The sequence below is a fragment of the Pongo abelii genome, chromosome 20 (genome assembly GCF_028885655.2).
Source record: "Pongo abelii isolate AG06213 chromosome 20, NHGRI_mPonAbe1-v2.0_pri, whole genome shotgun sequence".
NCBI lineage: Eukaryota > Metazoa > Chordata > Mammalia > Primates > Hominidae > Pongo > Pongo abelii.
The window spans coordinates 59,924,414-59,945,138 of NC_072005.2; the positions used below are offsets into that span (position 1 = coordinate 59,924,414).

The following is a 20,725-nucleotide window of genomic DNA, read 5'->3' on the forward strand; positions in this document are numbered from 1 at the left end:
TGACTAGATTATTAGCTTAGTACAACACAAATGTATTATCTTACTGTCATAGAGGTCAGAAGTCTGAAGTGGGTCTCACCGGGCTAAAATCAGGGTGTTGGAGGCTGTAGGAGATATTCTGTGTCCTTGCTTTTGCTTGCTCCTAGACGCCGCCCACACTCCTTAGTTCGTGACCCCTTCTTCCATCACCAAAGCCTAAAAAGACAGGCCCTTTTTCCGTCACATCACTCTGACGCTCCTCCTCCAAGTTTAAGGACTCTGGTCATTACATTGCGCTTGCTTCTATAAGTCAAGAGAATCTTCCATATCTTAGAGGCAGCCGATTAGCCATTTTAAGTCCATCTGCACCTTAATTTTCCTTTGCCATACAAGGTAACATATTTGAAAGTACTGGAATTACCATAGAGACACATTTGAGAGGTGGGCAAAATGGCAAGATCCCACCTCTACAAAAATAACAAAAGTTAGCCAGGCATGGTAATGCACAACTGTGGTCCCAGCTACTAGGAACGCTGAGGTGGGAAGATCACTTGAACCCAGGAGATCAAAGCTGCAGTAAGCTGGGTTCACGCCACTGTACTCCAATGGCGACAGAGTGAGACCCTGTCTCAAAATATATGTACACACATACACACATATGAGAGGCAGGCCTATCCATTCAGAGTTTCCTTAATGACTACAGTGTGCCTGCTCCCCCATAACTATGTTTGTGTTTGGCATTTTCTTTTAATATGGGACTATCTCGTTATAATGGGATTAATGCAGGCCTGCAGGGGGAAAAAAAATTAGTCCCTAAGGAGCTCTTAGAGAAAACTCTCTAAATTACCCATAATTGTGCAATCCAGAGGTAATTACTGTTTCTAGTCCTCGTTTTTGTAATTAATGTTTCTAGTCCTCCTTTTTGCCTTTAAGCATGTATGTGTTTTCTTTCTGGAGCATGGAATTTTGCTAATTAATCACGTGACTACTCCAGAGACTCTTTAAATGTAGTTTTAAATCTAATCTATAGCAGCAAATTATCAAGAAAGACAGCCTTTAAAATTAAAGATCCTAAGGTGGAATGATTTCTTGAGGCCAGGAGTTTGAGACCAACCTGAGCAACATAGTGAGACCTCATCTCTCCAAAAATTTAAAAAATTAGCCAGGCGTGGTGGTGTGTGCCTGTGGTCCTAGCTACTTAGGAAGCTGAAGTGAGAGGATCCCTTCAGCCCAGGAGGTTAAGGCTGCAATGAGCTGTGATCCCACCACTGCCCTCCAGCCTGGGTGAAAGAGTGAGACCATCTCAAAAAAAAACTAGAAGGCCGGGCGCAATGGCTTGTGCCTGTAATCCTAGCACTTTGGGAGGCTGAGGCAGGTAGATCACCTGAGGTCAGGAGTTCGAAACCAGCCTGGCCAACATGGTGAAACCCCGTCTCTACAAAAAATACAAAAATTAGGCAGGCGTGGTGGCGTGCACCTGTAATCCCAGGTACTTGGGAGGCTGAGGCAGGAGAATTGCTTGAACCTGGGAGGTGGAGGTTGCAGTGAGCCGAGATTGTGCCACAGCATTCCAGCCTGGATGACAGAACAAGACTCTGTCTCAAAAAATAAGATAAAATAACTAGAGATTCTAGAATTGTAATGTTTCTTTCCCAGAACATGACAGTAATCACTGATAAATTCTAAGTAATCATCAGGTGTCTTACAAATATGGACTTTCTGGGTAACATTAGCAAGGTTATAGATACAAGTAACAAATAAAGACTGTATAAGTAACATTTGCAAGATAAAATAATAAGGTGATAAGATGGCAATAGTTAAAAATGTTCACATGTATCTTCCATTTCACATAGAACACAAGATTCACGCCGGGTGCAGTGGCTTATGCCTGTAATCCCAGTACTTTGGGAGGCCAAGGCGGGTGGATCACCTGAGGTCAGGAGTTCGAGACCAGCCTGGCTAACATGGTGAAACCCCATCTCTACTAAAAATACAAAAAATAGCCGGGCATGGCGACGCATGCCTGTAATCCCAGCTACTCGGGAGACTGAGGCAGGAGAATCACTTGAACTCGGGAGGCGGAGGTCGCAGTGAGTCGAGATGACACCACTGTACTCCAGCCTCAGCGACAGAGTGAGACTGTCTCTAAAAAAAAAAAAAAAAAAAAAAAAAAAAAAAACCAGATTCACCCTCTTGCTAATGTTTGCAAGTTGGCATCTTCTCAGAACTTCTCAGAATAGGTTCTGTAAGCTGGATTCCATACCCCCCCGCCCCCCGCCCCCGAGGAGGAGTCTTGCTCTGTCATCCAGGCTGGAGTGCAAGGGCACGATCTCGGCTCACTGCAACCTCCACCTCCCGGGTTCAAGCGATTCTCCTGCCTCAGCCTCCCAAGAAGCTGGGATTACAGGCTTGTACCACCACACTCAGCTAATTTTTGTATTTTTAGTAGAGATGGGGTTTCACCATGTTGGGCAGGCTGGTCTTGAACTCCTGACCTCATAATCCACCCACCTCCGCCTCCCAAAGTACTGGGATTACAGGTGTGAGCCACCGCACCCAGCTGACCAAGCTGGATTTTTTAATGCAGAATCATGTCTCTTTTCTCTCCTTACTGGTGGAGAGGCAACATTTCCCTAAATGTGTCTTAGAATCTTTATTGCTAGTTTTGCTAATGAACAGAATTTCATTCTTCACACATTAAGCTCTGAAAATTGTTTTTAGTTTGCATTCATTATATTGGCAACTGGTTTGAGAAATATATTTTAATGTAAGTAAAAAAAAGCAGACTTTATTTTATAAAATTTGAGATGTATAATGTTGATCTTCAATAATAACAGCTAATTTACATTAAATAATTGTTGTGTATTACTGCGTGTTGTAGATAGATTATCTTAGTTAATAGTTCATGCAGTCATACCACAATCATACCTTGTGGTATTTTTATTCCAGCTTTACCAGTGAGGAAACCGACACTGTGAGGTTAGTAATCGTCAGAGCTCAGGTTTGCATCCTGAAAGACCACAGAGCTGCCGGGTGCGGTGGCAAAACCCATCTCTACTAAAAATACAAAAATTAGCTGGGCATGGTAGCGCACCTGTAGTCCCAGCTACTCGGGAAGCTGAGGCAGGAGAATGGCTTGGACCCGGGAGGGAGAGGTTGCAGTGACCCGAGATCACACTGTTGCACTCCAGCCTGGCGACAGAGCGAGACTTCATCTCAAAAAAAAAAAAAAGAAGAAGACCACAGAGCCTGTGTTCTTTTTTTTTGAGACAGAGTCTCACTCTGTTGCCCAGGCTGCAATACAGTGGCTATTCACAGGTACCATCCCACTACTGATTAGCACAGGAGTTTTGACCTCCTCTATTTCTGACCTGGGCCAGTTCATCCAAGCCTGTGTCCTTAATTTCACCAAAACATCTCTGTCCAGATTATACGTACCTTTTTATTTTATTTTTTTGAGATGGAGTCTTGCTCTGTTGCCAAGACTGGAGTACAGTGATGCGATCTCGGCTCACTGCAGTCTCCGCCTCCCGGGTCCCAGCGATTCTCCCGCCTCAGCCTCCCAAGAAGCTGGGATTACAGGCATGTGCCACCATGCCCGGCTAATTTTTGTATTTTTAGTAGAGACAGGGTTTTGCTATGTTGGCCAGGCTGGTTTTGGAACTCCTGACCTCAAGTGATCCACCCGCCTTGGCCTTCCTAAGTGCTGGGATTACAGGCATGAGCCACCGCGCCCGGAGTATCCATAATTTTTTTAAATCTACCTTCTTCCCTTGGTAATTCATCACAAATTTTTTCTCAATTAATCTGCATCAATATCATTAGTAAATGTATTCCATATCATTATATAACATTATTTATGTACGTGTTCTCTACTATGAGATATTTCAATTGTTTTCATTTTTAAACATTATCTGCTGGAAAATCTGGATAAGATCCATGGGTTGTTGTCATTGTCCTGGTTGTGATGTTTTACTGTTACTTTGCAAGGTGTCACAGTCGGCATAAATCAGGCCAAGGGCACAAAAGACCACTGTCTAGTATTTTTTATAACTACATGTGTATCTACATTTATCTCAGTTTAAAAGACAATCTTTCCCAGAAAAAACTGATTTTTTGGACATTCTTAGGCATGCATTCATATACTACTATAGCTATTTCCTTGTCATAAATTCCAGAATGTGGAATTTTGAGTCAAAATTAGACATTTGTTCAGTGCCTGCAATATGCCAGATGCTGTGGCTATTAGTACTTGGAATGAGAGTCTCATTCAGTGGGCTCAGCTGCTGCCTGTACAGTGTTTATAATCCAGCAAGGGAAACTAAATAGAAGAAGCTCAAGGCAGCCTGTGGTCAAGGCCGGTGGAGAATTCCAGGTTCCACACTCAGAGAGGTGCCAGGAAGGGGACATCATTCTGTGGACAGCCACTGATAATTCATGACCAGGTAATTCTGAATATACTGACTCTTTGTTGGGATAAATGGAATTTATTTTCTAGACTTTATACCTTATGTAATTTTTTTCCTTTTTTAATTTTTGGTAGAGATGGGGTCTTGTTATGTTGCCCAGGCTGGTCTCAGACTCCTGGCTTCAAGCAGTCCTCCCACTGTGGCCCCACAAAGCACAGTGTTGGCATTACAAGTGTGAACCACTATGTCTGGCCTTTTTTGTCCTTTATCCTTTTTTATTTTTATTTTTTTTCTTTTTGAGACAGAGTCTCAGTCTGTTACCCAGGCTGGAGTGCAGTGGCACGATCTGGGCTCACTGGAAACTCCACCTCCTGGTTTCAAGCAATTCTTGTGCCTCAGCTTCCTGAGTAGCTGGGATTACAGGCACGCACCACCACACCTAGCTAATATTTGTATTTTTCTAGTAGAGATGGAGTTTCGCCATGTTGGCCAGGCTGGTCTCAAACTCCTGACCTCAGGTGATCTGCCCGCCTCAGCCTCCCAAAGTGCTGGGATTACAGGAGTGAGCCACCATGGCTAGGAGTAGACTTTTAAGAAAAAAAAGAAACCTTCTTTGTCTTTGGAGAGTCTAATTGACTACATTTCAAATCATTACACATTTATATTTGATAAGGGAATGCGTGCCTTTTGTTGCAACAAATAGGTGCACTTAAATGAAGACACTCAAGATCACGGGGTGTGTCAGGAGTTGTCAAGACCATCAGGTTCCTTGTTTCTCTAGATGGACTCAACAGGACTCACCATCTAGACCTACTCATGACCGATTTATTCCAGTGAAGGGATACAAAGCAAAACCAGCCGAGGGAGAGGTTGCATAGGACAGGTTAGCAGGGAACCAGGCTCCCTCTTCCTCAGTCCTCTCCCAGGGGCATCACACCGGATGTGCCTGGCTCATCCAGCATCACATTGTGACAACACCTGTTCCATATTATCAACCAGGGAAGCTCACCAGAGTCTGGTGGTGCAAGGTTTGGTTTGGTTTGGTTTTGGGTCGGAGTTTTGCTCTTTCGCCCGGGCTGGAGTGAAGTGGCACGATCTCGGCTCACTGCAACCTCTGCCGCCTGGGTCCAAGTGATTCTCCTGCCTCAGCCTCCCAAGTAGCTGGGATTACAGGCGCCCGCCACCAGGCCCAGCTGATTTTTGTATGGTAGGGCAAGGTTTTGATCAGGGTTCATGCACACACTGCCTTGCACAATCTGAATCTTCTGGACTCCCGGAGGAAACCAAGGGTTCCGTGTAAACCACATCGTTTATACTGATTATTCCAGTGAAGGGATACAAAGCAAAATCAGCAGAGGGAGAGGTTGCATAGGACAGGTTAGTAGGGAACCAGGCTCAGTTTAGGCGCAGCGAGCCACTCTTACATGTGAAAGAAGAGTGAGAACACCCGGATCTGATTTTCAGACGCCATGGGCCAGTGTTGCGAGCAGCCTAAGGATGGCAGTTTCCAGTTCACTGTGTTAACTGTTCTGCGTAAGGGGTCGTAGAACTTCCTGGACTTTTTCTTTCCGTTTCTCTACTTTCTGTTTCTCTGTTTTTATATCTCTATTTTATATATTTTTCTACTGATATCTTAGGGTTGGTTTGTCAGCGTGTATGGTTCTGCATTCCCTCCTTCCCGCTCTCCTCCTCTCCCTCTCTCTCCGTATATATACATGTGTATGTGTATATACAGACAGATGCGTGTGTGTGTATTTTTATATATGGAATTTTACAAATGTTATTGTGTCATTCTGTTTTGGTAACCTAACTTTTCTACTGAGAGTATGTCTGAAATATCTCTCATGTCTTTAAATAGCTTTCTAACTTAAAATTCAGTAATCATTTACTATTTTGCTTTGATATTCTGTGTGTAATTATGCTGTCAGCTTTTCTGGACTCAAAAGTGCTCTCAGATATCACCTCTGGTATACAAAAAAAAAAAAAAAAAAAAAAAGTTCTGTGTATTACCTGAGCAGTTTCTTGTCCACCTGCCATATTTTGAGTAACATCACCCAATCTAGAGGCCAGAAGAGGCCCAAGTTTGGATAATACAGTCCCTGTTCACCCTGGAAGCTTGTCTGAAGGGACCAGGGTAGGCTCAGAATGAGACTAAATACTCTAAGCACCTGCTGTCTGATCCTAGATCACAATCCCCCCGTCCAGAGTTAGCTAATCTATGAGGCTCATGGGCACAGTCTGCATAGAAGACCACCCTCACTTCTGACACCACTGCAAGATTGGGGGGGATTCCTCAAACCACCCTTAGGTTCAACAGTTCACTAGAGCCAGGCATGCTGACTCATGCCTATGATCCCAGCACCTTGGGAAGCTAAGATGGGAAGATCACTTGAGGCCAGGAGTTCAAGACCAGCCTGGGAAATATAGTGAGACGCAATCTCTACAAAAAAAAAAAATTAGCCAAGTGCAGTGGCGCAACCTGTAATCCCACCTACTCGGGAGGCTGAGGTGGGAGGATTGCTTGAGCCCAGGAAGTCAAGGCTGCAGTGAGTTGAGATTGTACTACTGCACTCCAGCCTGGATGAGAGTGAGACCCTGTCTTAAAAACAAAAAACAAACAAACAAAAAAACTATTCACTAAAAGGACCCACAGAATTCACTGAGAGATGTTATGCTTATGGTTACAGTTTATTACAAGGAAAGGATACAGATTGTCATCACCCAAGGAAAGAAGTACGTGGCCAGGTGTGGTGGCTCATGCCCGTAACCCTAACCCTTTGGGAGGCCAAGGACGGCAGATCATGAGGTCGGGAGTTTGAGACCAGCCTGGCCAACATGGTGAAACTCCATCTCTACTAAAAATACAAAAATTAGCTGGGCATGGTGGCGTGTGCCTATAGTCCCAGCTACTCAGGAGGCTGAGGCAGGAGAATCGCTTGAACCCGGGAGGCAGAGGTTGTGGTAGGCCGAGATCATGCCACTGCACTCCAGCTTGGGCAACAGAGCGAGACTCCGTTCAAAAAAAAAAAAAAGAAGTACGTAAGTTGAAGTCCAGGAGGGTTCCAGACACAGAGCTTCTGGTGTCCTCTCCCTGTGGAGTCAGGACTCATTACTCTGCTGTCTTTGATGTGTGACAACAGGCACCAACTATCGCCAACTAGAGAAGCTCACCAAAGCTCTGATGTTGGAAGTTTTTATTGGGGCTTCAGCATGTAGACATGATTGACTGGTTGGTTGATTAATTGTCTACATGGTTAATCTCAGTGTCCAGGTCAGCTGATAGTGCATGACCGAAAGCTCCTATCCTGAATCTCTTGATTAGTATTTCTGGCGTAGCAAGCCCCCATCAGAAACAAAGACATTCCTCTTAGAGGTAATACAGATTACCTTTCAGCACCAGAGGGCAAAGGCCAGACCACTTTTTAGGCAAGTCCACATTCTTTACTACATCCCACCCATCCGTCCCCGACAGGGAGCTGGCCAGAAATGAAGCCGTCCTGTTAAATTGTCTGGGCCTGTCTTCGAGGCAAAAAAAAAAAAAGTAAAGCCTCCTCTGCTGCGTGCAGCTAGGTTTCTTGAGGTTTCATTGAGAGCTTGGTTTAGGTTTGATCCATGATACTCTTTTTTTTTTTTTTTTTTTTTTTTGAGACAGAATCTTGCTCTGTCACCAGGCTGGAGTGCAGTGACGCAGTCTCAGCTCACTGCAACCTCCGCCTCCCGGGTTCAAGCGATTCCCCTGCCTCAGCCTCCCAAGTAGCTGGGACTACAGGCACGTGCCACCACATCCGGCTAATTTTTTGTATTTTTAGTAGAGACAGGGTTTCACCGTGTTAGCCAAGATGGTCTCAATCTCCTAACCTTGTGATCCACCCTCCTCAGCCTCCCAAAGTGCTGGGATTATAAGCGGGAGCCACTGTGCCCGGCCTGATCCATGATACTCTTCACCTTTCCCAGATATGTCACGGTTATGTGTTTGTGTTGGGAAGCCAAGACAGAGGAGCCAGAAGGTCATATGACATCACTATGGGGACCCCGGGTGCACCTGGTTTTAATCTCTTTTTTTTCCACCCCTAGCTCTAGCCTCTCAGAATTTGTGTCTTCTTCAGTGGAAACCCCAAGAAGACTGATCAGTTCTTCAATTCTAAAACAATGGCCCAGGTAAGTGTATATTTCTCTTTCCTTCTTGAGCTATGATATTTGCGTTTTGTGCATCTGCTTGTGAATTATCTGAAGCCTTTTATCTAGTCAAGCTCTTTATAATTACCCATTTCCCAGTTCTTTCTATTCCAGTGAATGATAATGCCACGTAGCTCCGTGTCTGCCTTTTTGGGAAATCACTGAGCAAGTGATTAAGTATCTCCTATTTGCTCCCTTTTTTGGCAAGGATAATGTTGGAGCAGTGAAGTAGCAAAGTCCTTTGAGGGAAATATTTAAGTCAAGTCCGTGGTTTGATGAGTTAGATATGTTGGTCCCATTTGACCACATGAGAAACAAATCCTCCACTGATCATGTTTTCTGCGTAGATAAGAGGGAATGTTCATATTCGCTGGTCTGTCTTAGTATGTGCTCAGATCCCAAGCTTTATGGGACTTTTGGAAGGGGATGGGGCTGTGATTAGGACCTTTGAACAGAGGTCATGTTCCTGCCAGGGAAACTGGGGGATAAATTTTATTATTGAATGGATCTCTCAGACCACAAGATGATTCTAAATCATCTGACTTCCTTATCCTCTAAATCGGGAACAGGGAGCCAGGCATGGTGGCTCACACCTGTAATCACAGCACTTTGGGAGGCCCTGCTGGGTGGATCACTTGTGGTCAGGAGTTCAAAACCAGCCTGACCAACATGGTAAAACCTCATCTGTACTAAAAATACCAAAATTAGCAGGGTATGGTGGCATGTGTCCATAATCCCAGCTACTTGGTAGGCTGAGGCAGGAGAATTGCTTGAACCCAGGAGATGGAGGTTGCAGTGAGCCAAGATCATGCCACTGCACTCCAGCCTCGGCAACAGAGCAAGACTCTATCTCAAAAAAAAAAAAAAAAAAAAATCAGGAACAGGGGAAAGGCAGGGTTGTGGATGGTAACAAACATGAAGATCTTCCAGTATGGAAGTAGGAGATGATCACATACCCCAGAATCGGAGAAAGCCTTAGGTGTTTTGGTCAACCTAAGTGAATAACTGTAATAAACAGTCTGACTTACCTGTGTGGGAATTTTTTAAATGCTTAAAAGGAAGACTGCTTAAAATGGTAGTTTGGCATGATGAACTGGAGGCCTGAAAACATTCAAACATACAAACCCCATTTTCTTGTTTTTTTTCTTGGGATGGCGTTTTGCTCTTGTTGCCCAGGCTGGAGTGCAGTGGCACAATCTTGGCTCACCTCAACCTCCGCCTCCCGGATTCAAGTAATTCTCCTGCCTCAGCCTCCTGAGTAGCTGGGATTACAGGCATGAGCCGCCACGCCCAGCTAATTTTGTATTTTTAGTAGAGACAAGGTTTCTGCATGTTGGTCAGGCTGGTCTCGAACCCCCAACCTCAGGTGATCCGCCTGCCTCAGCCTCCCAAAGTGTTGGGATTACAGGCGTGAGCCACTGTGCCTGGCAAACCCTATTTTCTTTTCTTTTTTTTTTTCTTTTTTTGAGACAGAGTCTTGCTTTTTCACCCAGGCTGGAGTGCAGTGCCGCGATCTCTGCTCACTGCAAGCTCCACCCCTCTAGGTTCATGCCATTCTCCTGCCTCAGCCTCCCGAGTAGCTGGGACTACACGCGCCCGCCATCACGCCCGGCTAATTTTTTTGCATTTTTAGTAGAGACGGGGTTTCACCACCAGGATGGTCTCGATCTCCTGACCTCATGATCCACCTGCCTCGGCCTCTCAAAATGTTGGGATTACAGGCGTGAGCCACCGCTCCCGGCCCCAGCAAACCCTATTTTCTAAAATAAAAGATCTTAAACGAAACTATTGATTTTTCTTCCCCCCTTAAAAGAAAAAATGCTGTAGGAATCCACACTTGTTGAGAACTTATAAGGTAGGCACATAGCAGACACTGCTTGTAAACAAGAAGAAAACTTGGATTGTTTTATCCACTTCCTGGCAGGTTTGACTAATTGAGGATTCTGCACAGTACAAGTCATTTTCTCTGCAGCGGTAGAGCTCTTCAATGACATGCAGGCATTCTGCTTCTGTCACAGTTACACTGATGTCCTTACCGCCCCTTGCCCATGTCACAGGTGTTCAGTCTACTCACGGTGTTCACCCTACCCAGAGGGTGGTCTCTTGTCTCCTTCATCTGGAAGCTGTTTCCTTTCATTTTATCATGCACATGTGGGTTTCTGTTTCAGGGTTTGGTGACATTCGCCGATGTAGCCATAGACTTTTCTCAGGAGGAGTGGGCCTGTCTGAACTCTGCTCAGAGGGACCTGTACTGGGATGTGATGCTGGAGAACTACAGTAACTTGGTCTCACTGGGTGAGTTGCACGCCTCAGATAACTTAGACTGCCTCCTGGAATATCCGCTGTCCACTATGAATTTCAGGACCACCTTTCAAGAAACTAGTTGAATTTCTTCTTCCTGTCCCCAAGGAATGTATTGAGCCTTACTGATGTGGCCATGAGCACCACACACCTTCCCCTCCCATCCATCAGTTACCTTCCCACTTTTGTCGACTCCCCCTGTAATCATCTCACTTCCTTAATGTCTGTGGAATGAGTGGGAATTCTGGGCTATTTATTTCATGACCATGTTCAAAGGAACCAGTTTGTCTTATGAGATGATGTTTATACCCAAACTGCTGTTGGTGGTCGCTGTCACTCTGGGGACCCACATCTGGGGAAAACATGTGGACACAGTGCCCTGAATTGTTCTAGTAAACCAGCCTATGTGTTTGAAGTAGAGTAGATTAGACAAACAGAATTTGTATAAAACCAAAGTGGACGTATTTCATTTCTTACATACCATACCTGAAGTGAGGTTGAAAGTTACAGTCCCTGAACTTTGAGTTAAACATTGAATGATAATATCTTGTAAACATCTCTGGAAATTTATTTTTCTTCTAGCAAAAATAACAACAATGATATTAATGGCTAAGCCGTCTGTGGTGACACTGCCTGTAATCCCAGCTACTCGAAAGACTGAGGCAGGAGGATCACTTGAGCCCAGGAGTTGAAGGCTATAGTTAGCTATGATCATACCACTGTACTCCAGGCTGGGTAACAGATCAAGACCCCATCACTAAAACAATAAACAAACAAATAGGAATATATATATTTTATATATATATACACACACACATATATATATTATATACCCATATATATACATATACAATATATACATATAATATACACATATATAATATATACACATATATATATAATGCTTACTCTGTGCCGTGCACTGTTCTAAGCACTGTGTGTGTAAGTACATTTCATTTCATTCTCACAAGCAGATGAGATAGGCGATTGTCTATTTTGGAGATGAGGATACTGAGGCACAAAGTGATGTGGTCAGACAGAGGGAGCAGGAGCTAGAATCAAATCTAATAATTTTGGTCCCCAGATTCCATGCTGCTAGCCACCATGTTCCACTTGCTTCCAGGCATAATGCCTACAGAAATTTAAAATATGACCTCTTCTCGGCCAGGCGCAGTGGCTCACGCCTGTAATCCCAGCACTTTGGGAGGCTGAGGTGGGCAGATCACTGGAGGTCAGGAGTTAGAGACCAGCCTGGCCGACATGGTGAAACCCTGTCTCTACTAAAAATATAAGAATTAGCCGGGCATGGTGGCGCATGCCTGTAATCTCAGCTACTCCAGAGGCTGGTGCAGGAGAATCATTTGAACCTGGGAAGCAGAGGTTGCAGTGAGCCAAGATCGTGCTACTGTGCTGCAGCCAGGGCAACAGAGCGAGACTCTGTCTCAAAAATAATAAAAAATAAGGCTGGGTGTGGTGGCTCACTCCTGTAATCACAAGACTTTGGGAGGCCAAGGCAGATGGATCACGAGGATAGGAGTTCGAGACCAGCCTGGCCAACAGAGTGAAACCCCATCTCTACTGAAAATACAAAAATTTGCCGGGTGTGGTGGCGCATACCTGTAATTCCAGCTACTTGGAGGCTGAGGCAGGAGAATCACTTGAACCCGGGAGGTAGAGGTATAGCATTTCTTTTTTTTTTTTTTAGAATGAGATTTTTTTTTTTTTTTTTTTTTGCACTCTGTTACTCAGGCTGGAGTGCAGTGGCATGATCACAGCTCACAGCAGCCTCAACCTCCTGGGCTCAAGCGATCCTCCCACCTCATCTCCCTGAGTAGCAGGGACCACAGGTGCACACCACGACACCTGGCTAATTGTTGTGTTTTTTCGTAGAGATGGGATTTCGCCATGTTGCCCAAGCTGATCTTGAACTCCTGGGCTAAAGCAATCCACTCACCTCAGCCTTCCAAAGAGGTTGGATTATAGGCGTGAGCCACTGCACCCAGCTCAATAGCATTTTGACTTCTGGTTGTTATAAATTTGATTAATACTCAATCAAAAAAAATTTAAGGCCAGGCATGGTGGCTCATGCCTGTAATCCCAGCACTTTGGGAGTCCAGGGTGGGCAGATCACCTGACGTCAGGACTTCAAGACCAGCCTGGCCAACATGGTGAAAACCCATCTCTACTAAAAATACAAAAATTAGCCAGCGTGGTGGCATGCGCCTGTAATCCCAGCTACCCAGGAGGCTGAGGCAGGAGAATCGCTGGGACCTGGGAGGCAGAGGCTGCAGTGAGTCAAGATCATGCCACTGCACTCCAGCCTGGGCAACAGAGCAAGACTGCCTCTCAAAAAATAAAAATAAAAATAATTTTTAAAGAATTTTTAAAGTTTTGAGCTTGAAATTTTTCCTCAAGTTCTATGTCCTCTAGCATTTCGTTTTTTTAAAGGAGGGCATATGATTTCTAAGCCAGATGTACTGTCTTATAGAATTAAGGGAAAGAGCCTTGATGGTTGTGAGGGAAAAGACAAGACAACAATACGGAGGAAAGTGGGAGCCAGTCAGCCACCCGTACAAAGAGCATCCCCACAGGGCAGGGAACAGGCACACCCTGAGGTGTTGGAGAAGCTTTCTCCGAGGGCTCGGGCCCAAAGCCTCTAGGAAAGAAAGATCTTACCACGAACTTGATCGTCACCCCATTTCCCTGTCGCCGTGTTTTTCCTGTCATATCTAACCCCATTTTATGTGCTGCTGGTGCTGCTGGTCTGTGGGCAACGCCTTTAGTAGCAGGGGTAGAGGTGACGTGATCCTCTGCCCTTTATCATTCCTGAAAGTGGGTTAGCCTCACTTTAAGTGCCCGTTTTCTTTTTCTTATATCTAGGTGTTGGCAATACTGCTTCCTGGGTGCTGTTAATGTGTCTCCACCATGAAGCACCTGGTATCTGGTTGTAGCTCCTCTTTGCCATTGGCAGTCATTGGCAGTGCTTGCATTCATTACACCGGGGGCTCAAATGGTGCACGCCTATTACTGCCCCTTCATTTATTAGTTGTTATAATTTAAAGAGAAATTTTGTTTCATCTGCTAATTGCTCATGCAGTGGCACTGTTCATACTGGATAAGAAGGATAAAAACTTTGTTCTTTTTCTTTGTCAGTTTTTATGTTGTATTTTTTTCTTTTTTTCTTTTTATTTTTTGAAGCAGGGTCTTACTCTGACTCCCAGGCTGGAGTGCAGTAGTGCAGTCACTGCAGCCGTGACTTCCAGGCTCAAGCCATGCTCCCACCTCAGCCTCCCAAGTAGCTGGGACTATAGGTGTACACCACCACACCTGGCTAATTTTTATATTTTTCTGTAGAGACAGGGTTTTGCTATGTTTCCCAGGCTGGTTTTGAACTCCTGAGCTCAAGTAATCCACCCACCTCGGTCTCCCAAAGTGCTGGGATTACAGGCATGAGCCACTGCACCTAGCCAATTGCCAGTTTTTATAATAAAGGACTGGTTTCCTAGCGTGCTCCAAAGCTGGCCATTTAACATTTTGTAGTATCATTACGAACTTACAGATTTAAACGTTTGCTGTTTCTCAGTCCTTTGCAGTGAGCCTCCTTATTGATGCTCAAGTTCTAAACTTTTCCTTATTGTTCTTCTAAACTTTTTCACATTTTTTATTAAATTTAGTCTTGTAAATTATCTTTTTTGTTGCTTTTGAATGTTGTATTATTTTACCCAGTTGCTTTTTTTTTTTTTTTTTTTGAGACAGAGTCTCACTCCATTGGCTCACTGCAACCTCCACCTCCCGGGTTCAAGTGATTCTCCTGCCTCAGCCTCCCAAGTAGCTGGGATTATAGGCACACGCCACCATGCCTGGCTAATTTTTGTGTTTTTAGTAGAGAGAGGGTTTGTTTGTTTTTGTTTTTTGTTTTTTGTTTTTGAGACGGAGTCTAGCTCTGTCACCCAGGCTGGAGTGCAGTGGCACAATCTCGGCTCACTGCAACCTCCGCCTCCTGGGTTCAAGCGATTCTCCTGCCTCAGCCTCCAGAGTAGCTGGGATTACAGGCACCCACCACCACGCCCAGCTAATGTTTGTATTTTTAGTAGAGACAGGATTTCACCATGTTGGCCAGGCTGGTCTCGAACTCCTGACTTCATGGTCTGCTCTCCTCGGCCTCCCGAAGTGCTGGGATTACAAGCGTGAACCACCGCACCCGGCCTGTTTTTTTGTTTTTGTTTTTGTTTTGAGACAGAGTTTCATGCTTGTTGCCCAGGCTAGAGTGCAATGGCATGATCTTGGCTCCCTGCAACCTCTGCTTCCCAGGTTCAAGCAATTTCCCTGCCTCAGCCTCCCGAGTAGCTGGGATTACAGTCATACACCACCATGTCTGGCTAATTTTGTATTTTTAGTAGAGACAAGGTTTCTCCATGTTGGTCAGGCTGGTCTTGGACTCCCGACCTCAGGTGATCCGCCTGCCTTGGCCTCCCAAAGTGCTGGGATCACAGGCGTGAGCCACCACTCCCGGCCCTTTACCCAGTTACTTTTAATAATACTACTGACATATACGTGTATCAGTTTCAGAATGCTTTACACATAGCTATCCAACTGCATATTGTTTTGTTACAGTACTTCTGTATTTGGTTTTCCAAGTATATCATCACATCATCTACAAATACTTGTTTTCATCTTCAAAATAGGAAATAATAGGACTAATTGTCGGGACCTTTTTCATGTCTGACTTGAAAACAGATGTCTCCAATGAATTCTCACTTAGTATTGTGCCAGAAGTAGAATCTACATTTTAACAAGAGCCCTGGGTGATTCACATTTATTCTACTGGATAATTTTTATTTCTATTAGACGAGTTTTTGGTTTGTGGTTAGGTTTGTTTGTACTTGTGTCCCTCTAAAGGAAAGAAAATATGTTCTTTTTTCCCAGATTTGGAGTCAGCATATGAAAATAAGAGTTTACCTACAGAAAAAAACATTCATGAAATAAGGGCTTCCAAAAGGAATTCAGATAGAAGAAGTAAATCCCTTGGCCGTAACTGGATATGTGAAGGTATGCTTGAAAGACCACAGCGCTCCAGAGGGAGGTATGTCAATCAGATGATCATCAATTATGTAAAAAGGCCTGCTACTAGAGAGGGCACCCCTCCTAGAACACATCAGAGACATCATAAGGAGAATTCCTTTGACTGTAAGGACTGTGGGAAGGCCTTTAGTCGTGGCTATCAACTTAGTCAACATCAGAAAATCCATACTGGCGAGAAACCTTATGAATGTAAAGAATGTAAGAAGGCCTTCCGTTGGGGCAATCAGCTTACTCAACATCAAAAAATTCATACTGGGGAGAAGCCCTACGAATGTAAAGACTGTGGGAAGGCTTTTCGATGGGGTTCAAGCCTCGTTATTCATAAGAGAATTCATACTGGTGAAAAACCCTATGAATGTAAAGACTGTGGAAAGGCCTTTCGGCGTGGTGATGAGCTCACTCAGCACCAGAGATTCCACACTGGGGAGAAAGACTACGAATGCAAAGACTGTGGGAAGACCTTTAGCCGTGTGTATAAACTTATTCAGCACAAGAGAATTCATAGCGGGGAGAAGCCTTACGAGTGTAAAGACTGTGGGAAGGCCTTTATTTGTGGTTCAAGCCTCATTCAGCATAAAAGAATTCACACAGGTGAGAAACCCTATGAATGTCAAGAATGTGGGAAGGCCTTTACTCGAGTCAATTACCTTACTCAGCATCAGAAGATCCATACCGGTGAGAAGCCTCACGAATGTAAGGAATGTGGGAAGGCCTTTCGCTGGGGTTCAAGCCTCGTTAAGCACGAGAGGATACATACGGGCGAGAAGCCGTACAAATGCACAGAATGTGGGAAGGCCTTCAATTGTGGCTATCACCTCACTCAGCACGAGAGAATCCACACGGGCGAAACCCCGTATAAATGTAAAGAGTGTGGGAAGGCTTTCATTTATGGGTCGAGCCTCGTGAAACATGAGAGAATTCATACCGGGGTGAAACCCTATGGGTGTACAGAATGTGGGAAGAGCTTTAGTCATGGCCATCAGCTTACACAACATCAGAAAACACACAGTGGGGCGAAATCCTACGAATGTAAGGAGTGCGGGAAGGCGTGTAACCACCTAAACCATCTCCGAGAACATCAGAGGATCCACAACAGTTGAAGAGCCTTTTGAACACAGTAGCCCGCTCGTATCTATGGTTTCGCTTTCCACAGTTTGTTACCTGCAGTCAACTGCAGTTCAAAAATATTAAATGGAAAATTCCAGAAACAAAGAATTTGTAAGTCTCAAATGGTGTGCCCTTCTGAGTAGCGTGATGAAATCTCTCGCTGTCCGGCTCCAGCCAGCCAGGGATGTGAATCATCCCTTGGTCCAGCACATCCACGCTGTACACGCTACCCACCCTGCTAGTGACTTAGTAGCCGTCTTGGTGATCAGATCGACTATCATAGCATCACAGTGCTTGTGCTCAAGCAATCCTTACTTTGCTTAACAGTGGCCCCAGAGAGCAAGAGTAGTGATGCTGGTGATTCGGATATGCCAAAGAGAAGCCACAAAGTGCTTCCTTTTAAATGAAAAGGTGAAAGTTCTCAACTTAAAAAAGAAAAGAAAAAAATCATATACTGAGGTTGCTAAGATCTACATGACAATAAGATATTTTGGGAGAGAGAGATACGTTCACATTTTATTACATATATTGTTACAATTGTTCTATTTTGTTAGTTACTGTTGGTAATCTCTTACTGTGCCTAATTTATAAATTAAACTTTAGATATGTATGTACAGGAAAAAATGTAGTATATAGTATCGTATATATGTACAGGAAAAAAACGTACTATCTGTGGTTTCAGGTATCCACTGGGGGTCTTGGAACATACCCCCCTCAGGTGAGAGGGGACTGCTGTACAAAGAATATAGGAAGGCCTCTAGACTACATCCATTCCTTCCTCAACACGAGGAAAATTCATGGTACAGTTTAACATAAGAAAGCCTTCACTGATCACTGTTTTTTTGTTTTTTGTTTTTTTTTTTTTTTTTGAGACAGAGTCTCACTCTTGCCCAGGCTGGAGTGCAGTGGCACGGTCTTGGCTCACTGCAACCTCCACCTCCCAGGTTCCAGCAATTCTCCTGCCTCAGCCTCCCCCAGTAGCTGGGATTACGGGCATGCACCACTACACCTGGCTAATTTTTGTATTTTTAGTAGAGACAGGTTTCACCGTGTTGTCCAGGCTGGTCTCAAACTCCTGACCTCAGGTGATCCACCCACCTTGCCCTCCCAAAGTGCTAGGATTACAGGTGTGAGCCACTGCACCCAGCCCACTGATCACTCTTCTGCTTACAGAATATCAGAAGTCATTCTAGAGGCAAATTTGAAGAGTGGAAAAATCACTTTTTCTTAATGATCTTGTTTTTGGTGTAGATGTTTTTATTGTGTGGGTTAGTTTAATGAATACGTAAAGACTACCAGTACCATTCTGAGTTTACTCCGTGGCATCTGTGGAATAACCTGCTAATGCAACACATGAGAAAGACTTTAGTCCTGGCACGCACTCTACCAGTTGTCCCCACCATCCCCCGCCCTCCTGCCTGTGAGACACTGGGCCAAAGGCTCGCTACCCCTGTGCGTTGTCCGGCACACAGACACTATGTGCATTATTTGTACATAAGGATAATCACATCTACCTGAGACTGCTATCATGGAAATTAAATGTTTGGTACATGTGAAGTCTTTGAAAGTGTGACTGGAATATGGTGTAATTTCAATAAATATTAACTATTGTTGTTTTTATGATCATTACTGCCATTTGTGTGGCCATTAGTGAATTTTTACAAGAAAACCCCCTGTGGGTGCAGTGAGGCTGGAAAAGACCATTGAGTCTTCTAGAAGAAGATGTTAAGAGATTATTGGCACAACCGTGGGTTACGCAATGATTTCTTAGTACACAAAACACAGCAAACGTAAAAAGTTGTTACACTTCATCAAAAGTACAAAGTTCTGTTCATCAAATGATGCTGTTAAGATAGGGAAAAGACAAGAAACAGGACTGGAAGAAGATGTTTGCTCTATGGTACACCTGACAAAGGAACTCTCATAGAAAATATAAAGAATCCCTCAAGTTGAAAAAAAAAAAAATCAATTTAAAGGGGAGAAAACTTCAGCACGTCTCAACAGAAGACCACCAAATGGCCAATAAGTAAGTGAAAATGTATTCAATGTCATTGCTCCTCAAGGAACTGTAGCGTAAAACCACAATGTGCTGTCACTCTAGACAGTCACCAGGATGATTAAATTTAAATCACAATAACAAGGTTGATTTCAGATGTCCCACCACAAAGAAGAAGGATAAGGGAGCGAGGTGATGGATATGTTAATTAGCTTGATTTAATCCTTCCACATTGTATACATGTATCAGAACATCACATTGTACTCCATCAATATAATACAATTAGTATTCGTCAATCAAATATTAATAAATAAAATCAAAGATGAGCAGGTCTCTGTTGGATATTCAAACGACCTATTCAAGAAGGGACCCCGCCAGCAGACTGGACCTCTGCCAAATCCTGGCGGTGCCCCACAGCAGGGACAGGGCGGGAGGGAGGTGAGCGGACTGGTCCTGGGGAAGGGGTCAGGGCCCAGAGTAGAGTTGTTACAGGAAAGGGGTGCCAATCCAGACCCCAGCAGAGAGTTCTTGGATCTCACACAAGAAAGAATTCAGGACAAGTCCTCAGTGCAAAGCAAAAGCAGCTTTATTAAGAAAGGAAAGTGGTGGGACCAGGTGCGGTGGCTCATGCCTGTAATCCCAGCACTTTAGGAGGCCGAGGTGGGTGGATCACCTGAGGTCGGGAGTTCAAGACCAGCCTAGCCAACATGGCAAAACCCCATCTCTACTATAAGAACAAAATTAGCGAGGTGTGTGGGCGCACATCTGTAGTCCCAGCTACTCGAGAGGCTGAGGCAGGAGAATCACTTGAACCCGGGAGGCAGAGGTTGCAGTGAGCTGAGATCACACCACTGCACTCCAGCCTGAGTGACAGAGGGAGGCTCCATCTCAAAAACAGAAAAAGTGGTGAAAGGACAGCTGCTCCACAGACAGTGTTGGATGCTCTTGACATGAGGAGGAACGCATCCACCCTAGGTCCAATGCTCACATATGTGGGGGACGTGCTCTGCTACAAGGGTTTGTGATAAAGGATTCCTTTTCTTCATTATTTTGCAAGAATTGATATTATCTTTAAAGCAAAACTAGGAATGCCTTTGTTCTCCAGATACCGGGATATCTGGACAGTCCCAAGTGTGGGTCTGTTTAGTAACTGTTATTAATTTGTTCTCTTAACCGTAAACATCTAGAGGCTCGGAATGCCTACATTTCTCAGAATGCAGCCCAACAAGCCTCAGCCTCATTTTCCCAGCCCGCACTCAAAATGGAGTTGCTCTGGTTCAAACACCTGACAGAGTCCTGGGGGAGGTGAGGACCCAGACTCAGGGGAGAGACCTGAACTATCTTAAGATGGTGCTAGGCTGAGGGTAGGATTACCTTAGGGAAAGGACCAGAGCCCATAGTAGGAATCGGAGAATATGGATTGGGGAGGACTCTAGACCCCATGGGAGTGAGTTTGACGGGGCAGAGGAGTGGCTAATGGGCATGGGAGGGCCTGGCGCATGGGAAGGAACGGCTAGAGCTCGGGGATGAATTCTGGGAGAGAAGGGATAGAGTCCTGGAGAGAGGCCTTAGGGCTGGGAGAGGACTGGAGTGCTCCTGAGAGCAGCTGCGGAGATGGAGGGCAGACGCTACATCCTGCAGGAGAACCTTAGGCACAGGGGATGGTGGTGTGGTT

At 44.7% G+C, this 20,725-nt stretch overlaps 1 protein-coding gene across 18 annotated transcripts in view; it reads left to right on the plus strand.

Moving 5' to 3' along the window:
* ZNF331 (zinc finger protein 331) overlaps window positions 1-19,376 on the plus strand; it is a 73,954-nt gene extending 54,578 nt beyond the window's left edge. For 16 of the 18 annotated variants that reach the window (XM_054538291.2, XM_054538290.2, XM_054538289.2 and 13 more), the window contains 3 exons: window positions 8,463-8,546; window positions 10,733-10,859; window positions 15,792-19,376. In XM_054538291.2, coding sequence (XP_054394266.2) covers window positions 8,538-8,546; window positions 10,733-10,859; window positions 15,792-17,047 — 1,392 coding nt within the window. In that variant the 5' untranslated portion in view covers window positions 8,463-8,537 and the 3' untranslated portion in view covers window positions 17,048-19,376. 18 annotated transcript variants of the gene reach the window in all.
* The last annotated feature ends 1,349 nt before the right edge of the window (window positions 19,377-20,725 follow it).